Source organism: Sapajus apella, unplaced genomic scaffold, assembly GCF_009761245.1.
Source record: "Sapajus apella isolate SASKATOON/1434 unplaced genomic scaffold, GSC_monkey_1.0 scaffold8, whole genome shotgun sequence".
Classification (NCBI taxonomy): Eukaryota; Metazoa; Chordata; class Mammalia; order Primates; family Cebidae; genus Sapajus; species Sapajus apella.
Window position 1 is genome coordinate 8,828,646 of NW_022436948.1, and position 22,181 is coordinate 8,850,826.

The following is a 22,181-nucleotide window of genomic DNA, read 5'->3' on the forward strand; positions in this document are numbered from 1 at the left end:
AGTGTCATGGACTCACCTCTGCAGCCACAGCTCTCTGATGACTCTCTTCACAATCCTCTTTCCCTTTCTTTATACACTCTTCTATTTTCATTTTCTCATTTGTAAATGTGTTGCTACAAATATTGAAGAAAAAAAAAACCTTCTTGAACAAAATTTCACAGTGAGATGACAAAAGCTTCAGGCTGGATGAGCTTTGAAACCGCACCACAAAAGTCTCAGCTACAACTTCCAGAGCAGTTCTCACCGCATATTTTACTACATAAAACACAGAATTACATGTACTCTTCATGCTTTACAAGTGATCAAAGGCAGGTATGAAACGGAAGTGCATATTTGGTGGGCATGCTGAGAATCAGGTGAGGGCACTGTTCCAGTTCACCATTTTTATGAGGTAGGTGGAGTACAATCTGGTGACATTAATAATCTGTACAGACCAGGTACAGTGGCTCAGGTCTGTAATCCCAGTACTTTGGGAGGCTGAGGCAGGCAGATCGTTTGGGCCCAGGAGTTCAAGACCAGCCTAGGCAGCATGGCAAAACCCTATCTCTACAAAAAATACAATGGTGGTGTGTGTCTGTAGTCCCAACTGCTCAGGAGGCTAAGGCAAGAGAATTGCTTGAGCTGGGAGATGAAGGTTGGAGTGAGCCATGACTACACTACTGTATTCCAGCCTGGGTGACAGGGCAAGACTCTGTCTCAAAAATAAATAAATAAATAATAATAAAAAAAAAAAAAACCTCATAAACATTCCCCATCCTTTGAGCCAGAAATTCTGTTTTGACGCATATTACAAGGAAAGGACCCAAAGGGAAAAGGCAATCTGTACAAAATTATTCAAAAAAGGGGATGGAAATGTGCATATGAAACAATATTCAGTGAGAAAAGCAGAATGCAACTGCTTATCACTGAATGTATTCGTTACTAATATGTGAAAACATATTATTTCCATTAGCAATGGTAAAAAGGAAACTTTATATAGATGCATAATAAAAATTTAATGAACCTATAATTATAGAGCAATAAGAGCAACGAACTACCAGCCTACAGTGGAGACGAATATTCCAAGTAACACAAAAAGTTTTTAAAACATGTTTTTAGTTTCAAGTTAATCCAAAAAAAGTTACTGACAACAATAAATTCAGTATTTTTATATTGACAATGGGAAATAAATGCAGAAACTTTATAAAATAAAAATATTTAAATATTTTTAAATATTTATAATTTTTAAAATGCAATAGGAGTAGAAATAAAGAAAACAAACATAATTATTTAAAAGAAATAGACAAATAACAATATATTTCAAAGTCTTTTTTGTGCTTGTACTCCTGGCATTAAAAGTATTAAAAGATATTAAAAATAAATTTAAGCTTAATTTGCCTGATTTCAGGGGACTGATCCAGATGTAATTCATATTCCTTATCCTTTTCATCATTTTTCTGGGTATACCTATAAAAGCATAATCACCAAATATTAATTTTGAAAATTCTTTTAACAGGACCCCCACACAGTAAATTCTACCCATATCCTTATAAACATTTCTTGAATTTTTACATTTTGTTTCATTTCTAGTATCTTCTAAATAGGAAAATCATTTGAGGTCATTTCTCTTTTGGGAAGCTTTCCTTCCAGATCACCTTTTTCTTCATTCTAAGTTATATGCTTACAGGTAAATCACCCTATCTCAGTCTAAGATGCGCACCTCAAGATGGTTTCAACAGGAGACAGAGAACACAGGTATTGTGGCATCATCATGAGTGCAACCAGTGGTTCTTATTCAAAATGAGAAGATGTGGATTCTTATTCAAAATGAAAACAGCCTTCTACTCTCTAAAATAGAACTTACAGTCAAAACGAGCATGCACACACACACACACACGCGCGCGCACGTGCACACATACGCTCTGATAATCCTTCAAAACAAGCATGTGAATCTGATTCTTGAGCCATGCCCTGCTCAAAGAGGGTTCTGCCTCTTCTTTCATGCTACCCTGATACCTTTGCAGTCATCTCTGCTTACTAAAACCGCTTGTTTCTAATACAAGCCAGTTTAACCATTATTTTACTTCTTTTGTAAAAGACTTCCTCCCTCCTCTAAATAGACAAATACCAGGTGATGCTCTCATGGAAGCCCTGCTTTCTTTCATGGCCACCTGTGGTTTGTGTCACTGCACCAATCATGAGCTCTATGTCCTAGTCATTTCTTAATGAATAAGTGTGATTGAGAGCACAGAAACATCCAAGAAATCATTCTTCATGCCCTTTGTGCATCTCTGAGAAAGAGATCCAAAAAGTTTTAAGATTTTACTTTAAAATCTAAATAGAAAAATTGAGCTTTAAAGCATTTATTTGGAAAGTGTAAAAAGCAGGCTAGGTGCAGAGGTTCATGCCTGTAATCCCAGCACTTTAGGAGGCCGAGACGGGTGGATCACCGAGGTCAGGAGTTCGAGAACAGCCTGGCCAACATGGTGAAACCCCATCTCTACTAAAAAAAATATATGGGCTGGGCACGGTGGCTCATGCCTGTAATTCCAGCACTCTGGGAGGCCGAGGTGGGTGGATCACCTGAGGTCAAGAGTTCAAGACCAGCCTGGCCAACATGGAGAAACTCTGTCTCTACTAAAAACACAAAAATTAGCCAGGCATGGTGGCACACATCTGTAATCCCAGCTACTCAGGAGGCTGAAGCAGGAGAATTACTCCAACCCAGGAGGCAGACGTTTCAGTGAGCCAAGATTGTGCCATTGCACTCCAGCCTGGGCAACAGAGTGAGAATCCATCTCAAACAAACAAACAAAAAAATTAGTAGGGCGTGGTGGGCGCCTGTAATCCTAGCTACTCCGGAGGTTGAGGGAGGAGAATTGCTTGAACCTGGGAGGTGGAGGTTGCAGTGAGCCGAGATCATGCCATTGCACTCCAGCCTGGGCAACAAGAGTTAAACTCTGTCTCAAAAAAAAAAAAAAAAAAAGGCTTAGAAAGAAGCCTATGGCTTATCTTTAAATTGTGACAGGAAAGATGAAGAATCTATTAATAAAGTAGAAGAAAAAAGTCAACAATAAAAAGTTTATTCTTCAGCAGAAATTAACATGCTAGCACAGAAAAAAAAATTTCTTACAGTGTGACAGCATGTCTGAAATGAACGTAAAAAGTATGATGAACATAAATATTTCCACATTTTTTAGTAACACAATGACTAAGACTGGACATGCCCAAATATTAGAAGTAAAAAGCTTTACGGACATTATCGTTTCCTTAAGTGTGTTCTACTAATGAAGCTACTTTGATCATCAAAATGACATGACGCAGGGAGTAAAAATTCTAAGGCAGTGTTTTACTCTTCCTCACTGTTTGAGGACTGCCTAAAAACCGCCCAAATGTCATGCTAGCAAGACTCATAATAAAAGTCATCTGATCATACAGCATGCAGCATGGAAAAACACAAAAGCCCTTGAAAGGTGAGTGTGTGGCGTGGCCCTCAACGAACCCAGCCTCCCATTATTGATGCCCTAAAATCTGGGCTAAGGAGCCTATGACTTGTTTTAAGCAATAAAAAGTGACAGAGATGATTCTGTGACAGTTCTGGGCCTGAGCCTTCAGGAGGCCTAGCGGCTTCCACTTCTGCACCCTTAGAAGTCCTTAGCCACCACGTAAGAAGTCTGGCTATCATGCTAGAGATCACATGGAAAGACCACATAAATAAAAATCACAGAGAGGCTACACAGAGAGAAAGTGAGGCCGAGCCACCCCAGCATCCCAGCTGAGGCTAGCCCCAGTCATCACCCAGATAAATTCAGCCACATGAGGACACCTAGCAAAACCAGCAGAAGAATGGTCCGGCTGAACTCAGCCCAGATTGGAGGACCATGAGCAAATATGATGGCTGCTAACCAAGACACTGAGTTTTGGGTGTTTTCTTACACAGTGGTAGAAAACAAGCTGAAGAATTTGACATATCACTGTTGAGAGTAGAGGGAAGTTAGGGATGGATCACAAAAGATCTTAAAACACACTCTCAGCCCACCTGACAATCATGCCCAGGATCTGTGTATGTTATCAAATCCTTCACACTACAAGACCAAATTTTATTAAGTTAATGATTCAGGATAAAGTTATAAACATCATAATCATCACAGAATCTTACTTTTGAAAATAATCTTAGATTTTCCACCAGCCCCCATGTTTTGCCAATAAGAAAAAAGAGGGCCAGAGAAAGGGATGGTGTTCTAACTGGAAGGAAGTCAGTTCCTTGGGGATTCCCAGCTCCATGCTACTCTCACTTTTATTTATCTGAAAAAAATGTTAAGTTTAGAAAAAAATTTAGGTGAGGTAACTACTCAATGAATGCTTTTTAAATTGAGACAAAAACTGAAAACAGTACCTTTTCATTTTTACTTTACTTGATAACATTTAAATTAAATATCAAAAATGTGAAAATAACCAAAAGCTAAAACATTTTTTAAAAATAAAAATTACTGCCTTTCAATCATTACTTACATTTCACTGGCATTTGAAATCTTTTTAATTTTCTTCTTCAGTGATTTTAGTCTCTCTTGTATTTCTTTTTTTTCCTGTTGCCATTTTTTAATTTCTCTTTCCAAATCTTGAAGAAACCAATCTAATTCCGTCTTTGAGATCTAAAAGCATTTAGAAAGTACTTAAATAAATGGCAAGATATACTTTTTAACAAAAAAGACTGAAAGGCTTTAATTGTGATGGAGTCTAGCTTAAATAATGACTCAAGTTCAGTGGAACAGACACTCCCAACCTGGCACCCTGTGGCAGGCTATGTCCCCCAGCTAAGCCTGGGACACCAAGTCACACCAGACAGCCACATCCTACCCACTACGTGCACCTGATTACAGCAATGTGCCCAGAGGTATCCACATTTCACTCTCTAGCATAAATGATTCTCTAATCTACAGAGATGTTTTAGTTGGCAAGTCCAATAGTTTTTGTTTGCTATATAAATATAAATATAATACTCTCGCTGGTCATTAAAGGCATTTGGGTTGAGTTACCTGCCAGAATTTCAGATAGTGTGACAAAGAAAAACGAAAACCTCTTTGGAGACAATGCTAGTTAGCGTTCCCCTGGAGGATCTGGTACAGCACCACCTGACATCCAGCCCTCTTTGTCAGCTTCCTATGTAGTTGCTGCTTTTTGAAACTTCTGAATCTACAAATTCTCTAAAGCTTGTATTTATTTTTTGAAGTATCATCCATTCAATGGTAGCAAGGGGTACGTGCTTATCAATACCAGTCACTTATAAGTAAAACATTCCCTATGTTATTATTTCTAATAACTAATTTAAATGTGAATCAAAGCAATATTTAAAGGAAACATAAATATTTTCTAGTTTAAAATCCCACTATTGTCAATGATGGCTTAATAAAATCCTAACTTCACATTTGCTTTGGGGAAACTTTTCATTTTTTACTTCCTATCAGGTTCCCTAGAGCCTGAACTTCCTGCTTTGACTTAAAGCACACTTAGGTCACTGAGGAACACAGTTCAGCTATAGAAATTCAAGGTCTTCTCTATCAGAAAGGACACTAAAGTCAACTACATGGATTCCATAGGAAATAATGGCCCTCAGGCCAAAAGTTCTACCAATTTAAGAGGCCACTGCTCCCTCTTCAGCCTCAGACACCAAGGTTTTCAATGTTTCTGGAAGGCAGATTTGCTAACCAATCAAGGTTCTTTAAGATTTCTGAGTCCTACAGCAGGGATAAGGTTGATTTTGGCACAGGAGAACTGTTCTTAGATGGCAGAAACTGAACCACAGCTCAGTAACATTCCCTTTAACATGGGAGCCAGTTCTCATATTTTCTTTGCTGCAACTTTGTTGATCCTCAATTTCTTGAGTCATTACTGTGACTGGGGTAACCACCATGCCTACTCTACTTAGAATCCTGTGTTCTACCTGGTCCAGTTCTATTACCAGGGCCAATGTGCATGTGCACGCCTTGCTGCTGGCAGCCAAGCCCATCTTGTTTCTCACCTATCCTTTGCTGCTATTCTGAGCCAATGATCTCACCTGGGATCCAGCCTTTTGGCTAGGAGAATATGCGCAACCACAGGGTTATGCTGGGGCATGAGAACCTAGTTGGCAACAAGTTCCTAAGGGAGTTCAAGTATCAAGAAGCACAAAGTATTATAAACACATGCGCACATACATACACATATAGCTCAGCCAGTGAAAATACTACATGAGTTAATCTTCTATTTGTACTAACCACTGCTGAATGCCATAGCTGCCTCATAATCCTAAACAGGTCAGCTATCACAAGCTTGTTTCTGACTGCACGAAAGACAGAATGATCTCCTGAATCTTTTTCTTTCAAACTTAACATAAAACAAATAGGCGACACACAACTGTAACCGCTATATGTACAGTTTATTGACATAACTATAAACACCTTCTGATGGTCTTTTTCTCAATTAGAAATAATTTGTTTTCTTACCTTTTTTATTAAACCTCAATGTTGTTCTAAAATAAATAGTTGAGGTACCTTTGATAATTTAATATACATAAATTTTTTAAAAGACACAAAGAATGCTAAGCAGGTAATGAAAATAGAATAAAAAGAGAGAAATGACAATACAAAACCATGAGTCAGAGTAATATAAAAATGAATGGCATGAGATCCTAACCATTCTATAGAAATAACAGGCCGAGCGCGCTGGCTCACGCCTGTAATCCCAGCACTTTGGGAGGCCGAGGCGGGTGGATCACGAGGTCAAGAGATCGAGACCATCCTGGTCAACATGGTGAAACCCCGTCTCTACTAAAAATACAAAAAAATTAGCTGGGCATGGTGGTGCGTGCCTGTAATCCCAGCTACTCAGGAGGCTGAGGCAGGAGAATTGCCTGAACCCAGGAGGCGGAGGTTGCGGTGAGCAGAGATCGCGCCATTGCACTCCAGCCTAGGTAACAAGAGCGAAAATCCGTCTCAAAAAAAAAAAAAAAAAAAGAAATAACATTAAAACTGTCTGGTAGACAAGGTCAAAGAGAAAACATAATGAGCTGTACGATTCAGTATCCACAACACAAAAACTAGTTGCACAAGAGAGGCCCTGGCAGCGATGGTGGACAGAAGGGCCTCACGAAGAGGATTAATGCAGAAACACCTCACAAGACCAGCACAGAGCCTGGAACTTGAATGAACATTCAAGAAACATTTGTCACATGAAAGAATGGATAATATCCCCAACTCCATATAGCAGTAAACAAAGCAGCAAATTTCATAGAATGTGAGCCTGATGTCCTCTGATGTAGGCTGATGGAGAATATAAAAACACAATTCATTAAATGCAGCTTTTCAGGGGGTGACACACACATTGTTTGATAAACATATGCCAAGCTTTGAGTCTGTATACTGAGCTAGGCGCTGTCAACCAACGATGACTATAAAAACCAGCCAGGTGTGGTGGCTCACACCTGTAATCCCAGGACTTTGGGAGGCGGAGGTGGGCGGATGACGAGGTCAAGAGATCGAGACCATCCTGGCCAACATGGTGAAACCCATCTCTATTAAAAATACAAAAATTAACTGGCGTGATGGCACGTGCCTGTAATCCCAGCTACTTGGGAGGCTGAGGCAGGAGAATCGCTTGAATCCGGAAGGCGGAGCTTGGAGTGAGCCGAGATGGCACCACTGCACTCCAGCTTGGTGACAGAGTGAGACTCTGTCTAGAAAAAAAACAAAAAACAAAAAACAACATCCTTCTGGGCATAGTAGCATGTCTTTGTAGTCTCAACTTCTCAGGAGTCTGAAGCAAGAGGATCCCTTGAGCCCAGGAGTTCCACCTTGACAATATAACGAGACCCCCATGTCAAAAAACAAGCAAAACAAAACAAAAAAACAGTCCTACTCTCAAGAAGATCACAGGTGGAGAAAATATGCATAAAAGATAATTACTATACCATGCCATTCTAAAATTAATTCAAAATGTATCACAGACCTAAATGGGTAAGCTAAAACTATAAAACTCTTAGAAAATACAGAATATTGGCTGGGCACAGTGGCTCACCCCTGTAATCCCAGTACTTTGGGAAGCCGACGCAGGTGGATCGCCTGAGGTCAGGAGTTTGAGCCCAGCCTGGCCAACATAGTGAAACCCCGTCTCTACTAAAAATGCAAAAAATTAGCTGGGCATGGTGGTGGGTGCCTATAATCCCAGCTACTCGGGAGGCTGATGCAGAACCCAGGAGGTGGAGGTTGCAGTGAACCGAGATCATGCCATTGCACTCCAGCCTGGGCAGCAAGAGCAAAACTCCATCTGAAAAAAATAAAAAAATAAAAAACAAATACAGAACATTAACTCTCAGTGCCCTTGAGGCAGAGAGGAGTTTCTTAGCTATGACACCAAAGGCACAAGTAATAAAAGAATAAAAGAAATTGGACTTAGTGTATTGAAAATAAAACCTTTTGTGCTGCAAATGATACCATAAAATGGAGATGGGAGGATGGAAGTAATTATTTGCAAATCACATATTTGACAAGGAACTTGTATCCAGAATGTATAAAAACTCTTTGTTTTTGTTTTGTTGGGACAGGGTCTTGCTCTGTTGTCCAAAGTGCAGTGGCGAGATCATGGCTCACTGCAGCCTTGACCTCCTGGTCTCAAGTGATTTTCCCACCATAGCCTCCTGAGTAGCTGGGACTACAGGTATGTATCACCATACCTAACTATTTATTTATTTTTCTTTTTTGTAGAGAGTGAGGGTCTCATCACATTGCCTTGGCTGGTCTTGAACTCCTGGGCTCAAGCAATTCTCCCACTTCAGCCTCCCAAAGTGCTGGGATGACAGGTGCGAGCCCTGTTTTGTTTTGTTTCTTTTTTTTTTTTTTCTTTTGAGACAGAGTCTCACTCTGCTGTTGCCCAGGTTGTAGTGCAATGGCATGATCCTGGCTCACGGTAGCCTCAAAACTCCAGGGCTCAAGTGATTCTCTCAGTCAGCCTCCCAAGTAGCTGGGACTGCAGCAGGGCACCATCATGCCTGGGTAATTTTTTTACTTTTTGTAGAGATAGGATCTTGCCAAGTTGTCCAGGCTGGTCTCAAACTCCTGGGCTCAAGCGACCTTCCTGCCTTGGTCTCTCAAAGTGGTAATTTTATAGGTGTGGGTCACCATACCTGGCCCAAAAACTCTTGTAAGTAAATAACAGAAAGACAAACTCAATTCATAAATGAATAAAGGATCTGAATAGACATTCCTTCAAAGAAGATATACAAATGGCTAATAAGCACATGAAAAGATGCTCAATATCATTAGCCTTTAGGGAAATAAAAATCAAAATCACAATGAGATACCACTCCAAACCCATTAGGATGCCTAAATAAAAAGACAAATGATGGTAAGTGTAAGTGAGGATGGAGAAATTGGAACCTTCATATGCTGCTGGCATGATGGTTTTGGAACAGCCTCGCAGTTCCTCAAATGGTTAAATATGGCATTGCCACATGATCAGCAATTTCACTCCTACACATATATCTAAAAGAAATCAAAACATATGTCCACAAACTGTCCATGAATGTTCATAGCAGCACTATTCAGAATAGTGAAAAAGTGGGAAGAACTCAAATGTCAATCAGCTGGTGAATGAATAAAATGTGATATAGTCATACAATAGAATATTATTCCACAGTAAAAAGGAATGACATACTGATACATACTAACATAGATGGATATACATGGATGAACCTTGAAAACACTGTAAGTGAAAGAAGACACTTATAAAAGACTACATGTAACATGATCCATTTATACAAAATGCCCAGAATAGACAAATCTAGAGAGTACATCAGTGGCTGCCAAGGGCTGGGAGACAGAAGAGAATGGGTAGTGACAGCTAGTGCATTTAAGATTTCTTTTTAGGTTGATGAAAACGGTTGAAACTTAGACAGTGCTACGCACAGCCCTGTGCATATACCAGAACAATTAAAATACCTATTTTAAATGGGTAAATTTTATGCTACGGTTAATTATATCTCAGTAAAGACGTTACAAAATGGTAATTTCTGTATCACATAGTCATTATTACCACCACTGCATGAACAAAGGCCTGTAAGGAAGCCTGAGGTTGCCATCAACAACTGCTTCCTCAAGAAAGTGATGCCCAAAGGATAAGCAGGAGGGTGCCAGGCTTAGGGAGAAGGAAAACCACTCCAGGCAGAACGGATGGTACTGGGAAAAGGTTTGGAAGTGAGAAATTGAATGACAAACATTATCCATTAAATTAGAGAACAATGCAGAGAACTGGCAAGGGGGAAGGCAGAAGATGAAGCAGGCACCAATCACAGAAGGCTCTTGGTAATTACTGAGTGTTAGTAAATTACTGGTGCTGACCTACTATAGTGGAGGGATAGCATTCATAGTTCCATCCTTCACACTCTGTAGCCACTCCATTTGTCATGTGACCTTGCAGTTCCCATCACTAATGAGGCAAAGTCTATTTTCCCCAGCCCTGACCCTGGTGGCTACGTGACTACTTTTGCCAGTGGGGTCTGAGCAGACCTGAAGTCAGCAGTTTTGAAAGGCGCTCATGTGGCCAGCTTGGCTTGCCCTTGAACCTTCCTACTGCCTTGAGAATAGGATTTTCAGGGTGGAAGATGCAAGACGTGGAAGAGAGCTAGTTGTCCCAGTCATCCCAGCTGAGGCCATTCTAGATCAATCAATCCATAGCCAGCTGATCCCAGATATGTAGGCAAGAACAGCAAAGACATTGCAGAGCTCTTGCTGGCCCAAAGGTGAACTAACCCAGCCAAGCCCAAGCAGGACCAACCGATCCAGACCTCCTACACTTAGTGTTTACAGTCATGTGTCACTGGGGTTTTCTGGATGGGAGTTACTCAGTGTTCTTATGACAGTGATTAACTGATATGCCTACACCACTGTAAAGTGGTGAGAAACCTTCCTAGCAGTTAGCTGAACTGGGCTGTGGAACTGACTTTCTCTTAAGAGAGGACAAATGCATGGGCTCTGGAGCCTGACACTCATGACCTGTTCTGCTACTTCGTGCTGGTGTGACTTGGGGCAAGCCGCATTAGCTGCTCCCACCCTCGTTTCCTCATCAGTAACATGGATATTAGTGTACTAGAGTATAACACTATTGTATGAGGACTGTTTTGAGATTCATGTAAAAATTAGCAATTGAGTACGGCACATAATAGGAGCTTGATAAATGTTAGATTTAAAAAAGGCTGAACTTGACAAGGACTCATGACTGAAGAGGAGAATCCCTACCTCTGCACCGGTGTGGGCTGAGGAAGTTTTGGCAGGCAGGGCCAAGATTCTCTTCTAATACTAACAAGGTCCAAAAATCTACCCTATAAATTATTCCAGGCCAAATGATTTGACAGTGTTTTAAGAGCTGATATTGACTCAATGCCCATCTTAGCATCCCATTAAAGCACCTTAAGACCATATGTCCTGGGCAGATAGAGAGTGATTGATTAATAGATATGGGGTTTCTATTTGGGGATGATAAAAGTTTTCTGGAATTAGATAGTGGTAATGGTTATACAATAATGTGAATATTCAAAACCACTATATTGTATACTTTGTAATGGTTAAAACAGCAAATTTTATGTTACGTGAATTATTCTCAAGCAAACAAAAATGAACATATGTCCTTGAGCAATAGTGCAACCAGTTATAACCCGGCAGTCACAGGTTAGGGTACATAAAAAAAAAAACAGGAGATTCTGGCTTTAAAAAAGCTACTTTTTTACCAGCAGAGACTAGGTAACTGTACCAATTACCTATAGAGGCCGTTCCTAGCTCATGAATAATAATAGAACCCCATCAGCTATATAAAATAGCTAGCTCAGATTTTTACTGATGCTTAGTACATGCTAAGCATTCTTTTTTTTTTTTTTTTTTTTTGTTTTTGTGAGGGGGATTTTCGCTTTTTTACCCAGGCTGGAGTGTAATGGCGCGATCTCGGCTCACCGCAACCTCCGCCTCCTGGGTTCCGGCAATTCTCCTGCCTCAACCTCCTGAGTAGCTGGGATTACAGGCACGCGCCACCATGCCCAGCTAATGTTTTGTATTTTTAGTAGAGACGGGGTTTCACCATGTTGACCAGGATGGTCTCGATCTCTTGACCTCGTGATCCACCCGCCTCGGCCTCCCAAAGTGCTGGGATTACAGGCTTGAGCCACCGCGCCCGGCCCATGCTAAGCATTCTTAAAGTGGTTTGTAAAAAAATGATTTTCTTAGCAGAGGCACAAGTAGAATTTTGGGTGGGACAGTTCCACCTTGGGTACTGCACTTACTATCTGTGGCTATCCCTTGTCCTTTTTCAACCACCCCAGGTGAAGCCTCACAAAGCTGTGACGTAGGCAATATATTATTAACGAGAACACTGCGGGCAAAGAGGCTGAAGAACTGTCTTAACACCACGAAGCTATTAGGTGGTGGTGCCGGGGAGTGGTGTGGACAGTGGGACCCTAAGGCTCTCAGATTTCTATAGCTTCCCTGTTTTTCTGTTCTCTATAAGGGGCTCGGTGTGCATTTGCTACATCCAAACATGGCATCAAGTAACTGGAGTAAAAGGAAAAGTTGGCTAGCTCATAACCTCAGCAATCTGCGGTCAAAGGCCAAAGGGAAAGATCAGGAAAAGCCACACGTTTTCTTTCTATGTTTATAAAAAATTTCTCCGTGAGCTATGAGCATAATCACTATTAATAAAGAAATGACTGTGGCTAAATCTCATCTATTGTTGTGTGGACACCAATCCAAGGAACTCAGATTAGTGACTTATCCTGGTAGGAAATAGGTACACATTTTATGTGGCAAGTCTAATTACTTATCAGGCTTATAATTTGGGGGGCTTAGTAACTGCCCTTTTAAGGCACTCTTGAGTAGGACCACACAACAGCACACTCAAAGCCTTAACAAGTTAAAAAAAAAAAAAAAAAAGCCCAAACCTGGAGCTGTGGCTCCCTTGCAGCCCCTACACCACCCGTGGGTGCTTGATTTCCCAGACTCTTCTGGACTGACTGTACAAGATTTGTGTACACATTACCTGTGTGATGAACTGTACACATACAGCATGCAGTCCGACCAGCAATTCAGAAAGCTCAAAAAGCCAGAAAGATACCTCACTGGCTGAATGCTACCTTTAAGTGACTATGTCTCCAATCTGCCCTCATCACTCAAACAAGCAGCCACAGGCATTCCCACACGGATTTATTAAAACTGAAATTTCCTGAGGCAAAGTAAGGTTTATAAAATTACTGTTTTGTTAAACCCCTGGGTGGCTTATAGAAACCTGTGTTCCATATGTCACTAGGCTATGTAGAGTTTTGCTTTTTGTTCTTTTTTCCTTCTCCCAGTCAGGAAACTGAGTAGAAAGTCTCTGGTTCTATCTAATTCTTGTCTTTAGAATCTCCCCTGTCCCATCTTGAGTAACAGCTCTTGGGGAGATGTTATGACAGTTACCTTTACAAACTGAACCTAAGATTTCTACTAAAATCTTAGTAAACAAGTTTCCTGATTAAGGTCCCACTAAGCTGATTTTCTTCTATTTAATATGTTACCCCAGCTATTAATCCAGACTTCTGAAACAAACTCCTCCTTTCTTAAACGAATTAGTATCCTTTTGTTACCTTTCTAAACAGATGATGGTAGCTTTTAAAAATAAATGCACCATAATTTCCTCACACCTATGATTCCATTTCCCCACTAATTCAGTTTGGCTTTGTAACTAATTGCTACCCCTCCACTAACCATGTATTTAATGATCAATCTTGACTAACAATTCAAGGTAGATGCTACCTTGAAGGTAGCATCTCTATCTTGTTGAGATCGGCAGATCTCAACAAGATACTCTGGCTGACTTTACAGTTCTAGTTTGTCTAAGGCTCCATGTGTTATTCTTATACTTCCTTAGGAGTAAGATAAAGATGATGATAAACGCAGTGGCAGCCAATACCTACTAAGTCCTTACTAACAAGGCGGTTTTAAGTACTTTATAAGTATTAATCTAACCATACAAAATGTACGCTATTATTACTCAAATTTTCCAAGTAAGGAATTAATGCACAGAGAAGGTAAGTAAATTGCCCAAGAATAGAACTAGTATAGAACCAAGCCTAGATCCGAACCCAGCCAGTCTTGTCTCCAGGGCTCTCATTCTGAACCTCTATTGCTATGCTGCCTCTCAATATAAACAAGAATTTACCTCAGAGCTCATAAAATAGAGTTTCACTTAACCAAGCAAACTGAACTATAGCTAAACAAAAACCCAGATTTACAGCCCCTTTCTCATAAGGCAGTTTGCAGAGGTTCTAAAGCAAAGCAAGAAATAACCACTTTACTATATCACAAAGAAATCTGAAGGAGGCAATTCTGAGAAAGAATCTTTTGTTTAGCCAACAATGCAGAAGTTCAGCTGAGGCTGCACAAGCACGGTTACACTCATATTCTCCTAATTATGCTGCATGCAATTAAAGACAAGTTTCAGATAGGATTACCTTGTTTTCTTCTAAGTTCCTTTTCAACTTTTCTTCCAGGTCCCTGGTCTCCTCTAAGCCCTTAAGTTTTATCTGCTCATAATTTTCATATGCTTCTTTAAGCTGCTCTTGTAATACTTGGTACTCCTTTTCAATCTGTGAAATTTCCCCCTAAAAATGAATTGCAAAACAATCTGTTAAAAATCATTTAAAATGTCTACTTATGATCTTGTTCTTTACTGTTTCTTAAAATAAAGAAGAGTAAAAGGCAGATGAAAATTTACAAGGGAAATGTCACAATAACTCAGGAATTTAAAACCCCTAAACACTGGTTAGCAAAACCAGCTCTTTGATAAACATAATCATTCATATTACTGGAATTCATAAATTCTCCAATCTATACTAATTAGTTCTGAATATTTGTTTTAGAAGGGTTCAGTATTAGATCAACAATTTGATTAAAATGTCACTCTCCACAATTAACACCAAAGATTATTGATTAGGTTTAAAAAGCTTGCACATATTACACATATTTTAGTTATAAACAGAACATATTAACTTTGGCTTTAAGTGTTTCAAATAAATCGTTGCTGGCTATTTCAAAAGACAAATTAAAATATTATCAATGAATTATTGTCAATTACGTTTCCTTTTTTTTTTTTTTTTTTTGAGTCTCGCTGTGGCGCAGGCTGGAGTGCAATGGTACAGTCTTGGCTTACTGCAAAGTCTACCTCCCAGATTCAAGTGATTCTCCTACTTCAGCCTCCAGAGTAGCTAGGACTACAGGCGCATACCACCACACCTGGGTAATTTTTGTATTTTCAGTAGAGATGAGGTTTCACCATGTTGCTCAGGCTGGTCTCAAACTCCTGACCCCATGATCCGCCTGCCTCAGCCTCCCAAAGTGCTGGGATTACAGGCGTGAGCCACTGCGCCTGACCATCAGTTATATTTCTTGCACCAGCTTAACAACAAAAAATTGCAGTGAACCGAGATTGCACCATTGCACTCCAGCCTGGGTGACAGGACGAGACTCTGTCTCAAATCAAAAACAAAAACAAAACCCAAAGGCAGGCTTTGGAAATCTATCCCAGGCACAAACCTGGTTCCACCTATGACATCTCCTGTACCTTTCCCCAATACCTTAGCATCTTTCAAGTATAAAAAAGCAGGAAATCAAATATTTGAAACTCTGTGAATGATCAGTTAGAGAACTGTGAATTATGGTCAGATTGACCATCCATGCCAGTTTGCTTTGGACCATGCCACTTTGTCTGCCCAAACTGAAAGTTTAGCACTATAGAGTCCATGTTTAAATAAATTAATTAAACGGTCAACCTTATTATCATCCAGGAGCAAAACTTTATAGTTTAAGACCTTAATTACTTCTATTTTAATTCTGCATTCAGCAAAAGGATCACAGTGAATAGTAACTTGCTATTATGAATGAATTTTTATGTCCCAAATCACCAAAAGAGACAGGCAGAAAGCTAGATGCTGCCTCTGTTATTACATTTAAACTTCGCCATACTTCTGTGAGAAATACATTATTTTTGCCTTTAATAGATCAGAAAACCAGATGAGGCAACTTCTCAAAGTCCCAGGAAAAAGTAGCAATGCTGGGATTCAAATGCAAGTCTCACTAGCTAAGAAGCCAGCAATCAACTATACTAGCATCAAGGCCCTAAAACTAAGAGCTAATCTAAGAACGCATTTGTGAACGGTCCCATCACTGATAAAAGCATTTATTTGAGGGTCAAAAGCACTGACTCATTAAACAACAGAACCAATCTGGTTTAAAGCTAAGTACAGCCTAAGACTTCAACAAGACTAAACAGGCAAAAATGTTCACTATAGCACTGTTTGTAAGCATAAAAAGCTGACACAATTTAAATGTTCAACAATAAGAAACTGGTCAAATTATCACACATTAATAAAATGGAAAGCCAAGTATTCATTTTAAATGCTATAAATCGTATTTACTGATATGGAAACAAGTCTACAATATATTAATTGAAGGCTGAAAATTTCAAATACAAGATATATGCTGTGATCCCATCTTTAAAAAACTATTGTTTAATTATATGTAAACGTTCAAACAGCCTGGAAGGCTACACATCAAAATATTAACATGGGTGATGGGAAGGTAGATGATTTTCAATTTCTCTTTCACAATTTTTGGTATTATTCATCTAAAATGTTTAAGGACTCTGTGTTTATAATTAGCAAAAACTAAAGGCTATTTGTACAAATAGCCGCAAGAAACACAAAGTTCTGACCTACCTACTTAACTAGATATTGATCTTGTCAATCATTCTGTACCTAACTATAGAACTGCTTTTTAAATGACAGCATAATATTTCATTTTATAGCTATATCATAATTTAACTAGTCCACTATTGATGGAGGTTTAGATCGTATTCAATTTTCTGCTAATACAAATTCAGACAAAACAAACTACAAATACCCTTGGCTCACTGGTCTCTCTACACAGATCGATTCCTAACTGCCTTCCAAGAAATTTCAGCTTCACTATCTTTCAAAATGTGAATGATTGCTTCTCTTATTTCAAGTGGGGTGGGCATCTTTTTATATGTTTAAAAATAATTTCTTTCATTGTGAATTCTATTCACATCCCATCTCATCTTTGTGACAGGTTGTTGTTCATCTTTTCCTTACTGAATTATAGAAACTTTGTATGTTAAGGAAATTAGTTCTCTGTTTCATGCTGCACGTAATTTTCCTTGTCATCTGTGTTTTGACATGTGTATGCATATATATTTGTTTTTACATATATGCTATGCATTTAGGATATACACATTACATGCATGTATATATGTATATAAACACACTTTTTTTTCCCCATGCTTCCCCTATTACTGATCTTATAAAATGAGTTTTCCCAGCCGGGCACAGTGGCTCATGCCTGTAATCCCAGTGCTCTGGGAGGCTGAGGCATGCAGATCACGAGGTCATGAGTTCGAGACCAGACAATGATGAAAACCCATCTCTACTAAAAAATATAAAAATTAGTTGGGCATGGTGGTGTGTGCCTGTAGTCCCAGCTACTCGGGAGGCTGAGGCAGGAGAATCACTTGAACTCAGGAGGCGGAGGTTCTAGTGAGCTGAGATCGTGCCACTGCACTCCAGCCTGGGCGACAGAGTGAGACTCTGACTCAAAAAAAAATAAAATTCCCATTTTTTTCTGGATACTTTTATAGGTCCATTTTTTATGCTAAAATCTTTGATCTGCCTGGAACTTATTTTGGTATAAGGAATGAGGTAGGGACCAAAATTGATTTTTTCTAGATGGCAATCCATTTCTCCTATGTATTTAATAATCCATTTTTTGCTCACTGATAATTTACCATCTTGATTGATTGATTGATTGACTGAGATGAAGTCTCACTCTGTCGCCCAGGCTGGAGTGCAGTGGTGAGATCTTGGCTCACTACAACCTTCGCCTCCTGGGTTCAAGCAATTCTCCTGCCTCAGTCTCCCAGGTAGCTGGGATTACAGGCGTGAGCCACCAGGCCTGGCTAATTTTTGTATTTTTAGTAGAGACGGGGTTTCGCCAAGTTGGTCAGGCACTCTCATATTAATGGTCTAAGTATGTGGTAATATAGATTTATATTGTGTTTTGATATTTAGTTGCATATCTCCCTTTCTTATAGTTTCTCTTCCATATCCATTCTTTATGTTCCTTTTTACATATGAAGTTTAGAATCAATCTGTCTAATTTCAAATTAACCCTGTGCAGTAACCAAGCCTCTTGGTATTCACGGCCTTGTACAGACCTCTCTTACCATGTATCAGGGTTGGTGGGTTGGTCTATGTGACCAAGAGAATGCAGCAGAAGTGATCAATTGTGACTTCATAAAGCATTGCAACTTCTGGGATCACACTCTCTGGAAAAAGCCAGCCCCATGAGGTCAAGCAGGACTACGTGGAGGTCCACAAGGCAAGGAACTGAAGCTTCCTGCCAACTGGCCAACACCCATTTGCCAGCCATGTGAGTGAGCCATCTTGGGAGTAGAACCTCTGGCACCAGTTACTCCTGCAGATGACTGAGCCCTTGTCAACATCTTAGCTAATGCTATGAGAATCTCAAGAACCATTCAGCTAAGCTGCGTCTGAATTCCTGACCCAGAGAAATTGTGAAATTTCACAATTGTCAAATGTTTACTGTTTTAAGTCACTAGGTTTTGAAGTTGTTTGTTATATATATAGCAATACATAACAAATTTGCCCTGTTTATGTATACACTGGGGTTGTGTTAAATTTTAACAAGCTTTAGGGAGAACCAATCTCATCATCATAATAGGTGTTCTTATCCAAGTATGTGAAATATCTTTTCATTTAAGGCTTTTATGTGTCTCTCTAGTATTTTAAAATTTTCTTTACATATATTTAAGTGTTTTATCTCTTGGTATTGAAAATATTTTCTTTGAACACACTTTATAACAGGTAACTGCTTGTATATAAAAAGGTATTTCTTTTATAGCCAATTACCTTTTTGAATTCTCTTACATTTTAGTATAGGTTTTCAGTTGATCATTTTGGATTTTCCTGGTACACAGCCTTTGCCTCTGTAATGCTTCACCATTAAGCAAGATGATGGCTTTTGGCTTAAAATATTAGCATGTTGAGAAATATTCATCAATTCCCATTTTCTTACTAGTTTTGGTCAAGACAGTGACCTGAATTTTATCCAATACCCTTTCAGCAACTTTGAGTTGATAAGACAACTTTTCTCTTACGATATATATGAACAAAGTAAATTATATTAGTAGGTTTTCTAATTGAATCGTCATTATAGTAGAAACGGTCTTTATAATATCTTTCTGTATTATTCACATGAATAAGCTTACTTATAAATTATTACATGCTCATTAGACTAGTTAAAACAATAAAGCAGGCCACCCTGGGCGACAGTGAGACTCTCTCAAAAAAATAATTAAAATTAAAATAATAAAAATTTTTTAAAAATAATAAAACAAAATAAATGAAACAAAACAATAAAGCTATTATACTTTAAAATAAACATGCTGGAAAAAATTTACCTTTTCCTTCCCTTCTCAAATTTCAACAATAAAAATCATTTTTGTATTATGTTCTCAAGCTTATTCCATGATAACTTTGTGTGGATTAAGCTGGCTCCAAAATAGTTCTAGTTCATCATTCCATCTAGATAAATTAATGAAAACTAAACCTTTAAACGGTTCAAGATAATTCTGACTCACTTGATGTTCCTCAAAAGGGTTATATGGCTCAGTATTGACTTCTTTGTGTGCTGTGTTCCAAGATACCTGTGGGGCAAAACAAAAAATTAAAATTCACTTTGTCTCAATTGCCCTAGTAAAATAAACCCATCATATAATGACACTTTAAAACACACACACAATTTTTTAAAGTTTTTTTTTTCCCATTTAGATCATGTTCCATGTTTCTGTAAACATGTATATTAGAAAATTATTTAGAATTAGTATAACTGAAAATGATTTTGATCCATTGCTCTTAACACATTTTTTTTCAAAGCCTCCTAGAAAACAGAAAACATAACGAGGAGTGGGGAAATTCAATAAGGATTTAATGAATTCATATCCTATAAAGGCAACTATAGAGGAATCCTGATTTAGTCTCATGCTTGTTAGGAAGGAACTCATTCATACACATCCCTCTTGTTTCTCTCTATCTGGCTGTCTCTTTTTAACATTCTCATTTCTCCCCTGGTTTGACAGGAGACGCTGGGCATGTGTAGGCCAGGGTCTTCCTTTTTTCCTTCTCTGAGGAGCGGCCAGCACATTTTCCCTTCCTCCTCCACGCACTAAGTCTTATGGGGCAGGCACCCCATGCTGGAAGGCCTCCATGCGGGCCCTCCTGTAACTGGCAGGTAAGGTGCTGTGATGCAGGCTACACTGCCAGCTAGCACTTGAACTTTCTACAGAAACAGCCACCTCCTCCTCTGGCACCTTTGTTAATTCTTAGGATGATGTTTTGGCTCCACCTGCTGTCTTATTTCTCAATGTGTGTAGAATTTCAGTAGCAAAGACGGGTATTACTGAACCTAAACTTCTTTCTAAGAGGATTATGTGTCACGTCTCACAAAACAGTTCATATTTTAAAAATATTTTCAGGCGAAAGCTTCAGTAACCATTATAAAGTCAATCAACTTTAAGGATTTTTGTAAATACAATGGCAATGAAAAATGAAAAGGAAAATTTAACTTCGGTATTAAGAAGGCTTTTCTATTTAATTCTTACCTGTATGGCAATCACCTGCATGTGTGGAATGTCTGTTACTGTGCTGGTGTTTTCTGGAATGACTTCAAATTTGTTGTTAGAATTGCCACAGTGCCCATCATTTCTGTTAGACTCACTCAGGACTGTATCAGCATCAACTGTGCTGCACTGTGACTTTACAGATCCAGAAGAGGCATCAAGGATCTGTGTTTCGGAGGCAATCTGGTGACGAGCAGCATTCTCAGCATTCAAATGATGACCCTCAAAATAGGCAGCAGCATTTTTATCTGCTCTGTCATTGGCTACAAAAGACGGCACCATTGGTATTGATCTTGGCAGTGGATATTCAGAAGAAAGGCTGGCCAAGGGCGTATATATGCTGGTGTACTGGGGCAAACCTGGTAACACATTTATGTATGCTGGCGGTGTCTGGGTGATGTCAAATCCCTGGAAAGGAAGATACGTACAGTATCCTGTGACCAAATGGGATTGAGCCCAATAAGTTGGTTTCATATCCTCAAGAAGCGGTTTGGGAGAATTAGAGGGGAGTCGCTTGTAATTTGCATCCTCAGAGCCTGGTTTGGGAGAATTAGAAGAGACCCCTTTGGGTTTCCCATCCTCAGAAACTTGTCTAGAAGAATTATTGGATACCGGTTTGGGCTTCACATCTTCACAAGCTGGTTTGGGAGAATTTGTAGACACAGGTTTGGGTTTCACAGCCTCAGAAGCTGTTGCTGAAGATGTATCGGCCACTGGTTTAGATTTTACATCTGGTTTAAATTCCCTAGCAGCTGGATTCAGTGGTAGTCTAACTCGTAAATACTCTCCTGTTTTTGAAATTTCTTCTACTTTTGCTTTAATGTTTTTCTTCTTTCTTTTTTTCTTGAGCCGTAATGCAACTTTCTTCAATGCAATACAGTTGTCAATCACAACAAAACGAGGACATCCCAAGAGGAAAGATTTTAAGCCTCCTGCTTTTTCTAGTATCTGTCGAGTTTCTTCTGGGAAAAACTCATATTCTTCAGAGAACATCTTGTTACTCATGTCCAAGGGACCATGTTCCTCCAACAACTGAGAGAAGTAACTTGGAAAAAATTTACATTTACATGAGTTACTATAAGGAATTTCTTGAATATACTTATTTAAAAAAAAAAAAAAAAAAAAAAAAAAAACTTGTATTCTCCCAAAGCGAAACATTGTTTCACTTTTCACCAATCTCAACCTTTCCCCAAGAACTAATATAACAAACATAAGGTTAACTGCAATCAATGATACTTATAAAGAAAATTTTGGGCTGGGCGCGGTGGCTCAAGCCTGTAATCCCAGCACTTTGGGAGGCCGAGGCGGGTGGATCACGAGGTCAAGAGATCGAGACCATCCTGGTCAGCATGGTGAAACCCCGTCTCTATTAAAAATACAAAACATTAGCTGGGCATGGTGGCGCGTGCCTGTAATCCCAGCTACTCAGGAGGCTGAGG

General features: G+C 39.2%; 1 protein-coding gene and 1 long non-coding RNA gene across 16 annotated transcripts in view; one reads left to right on the forward strand and one right to left on the reverse strand.

Moving 5' to 3' along the window:
• The window catches only part of TTC3 (tetratricopeptide repeat domain 3), a 127,047-nt gene that overhangs the window by 16,758 nt on the left and 88,108 nt on the right, over positions 1-22,181 (reverse strand). For all 15 annotated transcript variants that reach the window (XM_032276893.1, XM_032276894.1, XM_032276900.1 and 12 more), the window contains 6 exons: positions 20,725-21,787; positions 19,705-19,770; positions 14,483-14,632; positions 4,492-4,631; positions 1,378-1,446; positions 17-113 (listed from right to left, as the gene is read on the reverse strand). In XM_032276893.1, the coding sequence (XP_032132784.1) occupies positions 17-113; positions 1,378-1,446; positions 4,492-4,631; positions 14,483-14,632; positions 19,705-19,770; positions 20,725-21,787 (1,585 nt within the window). The remainder of the gene's footprint in view (positions 1-16; positions 114-1,377; positions 1,447-4,491; positions 4,632-14,482; positions 14,633-19,704; positions 19,771-20,724; positions 21,788-22,181) is intronic.
• LOC116550832 lies at positions 13,309-14,655 on the forward strand. Its single transcript, XR_004268598.1, has 2 exons — positions 13,309-13,773; positions 13,814-14,655. It is a non-coding gene; the product is annotated as an uncharacterized LOC116550832 (long non-coding RNA).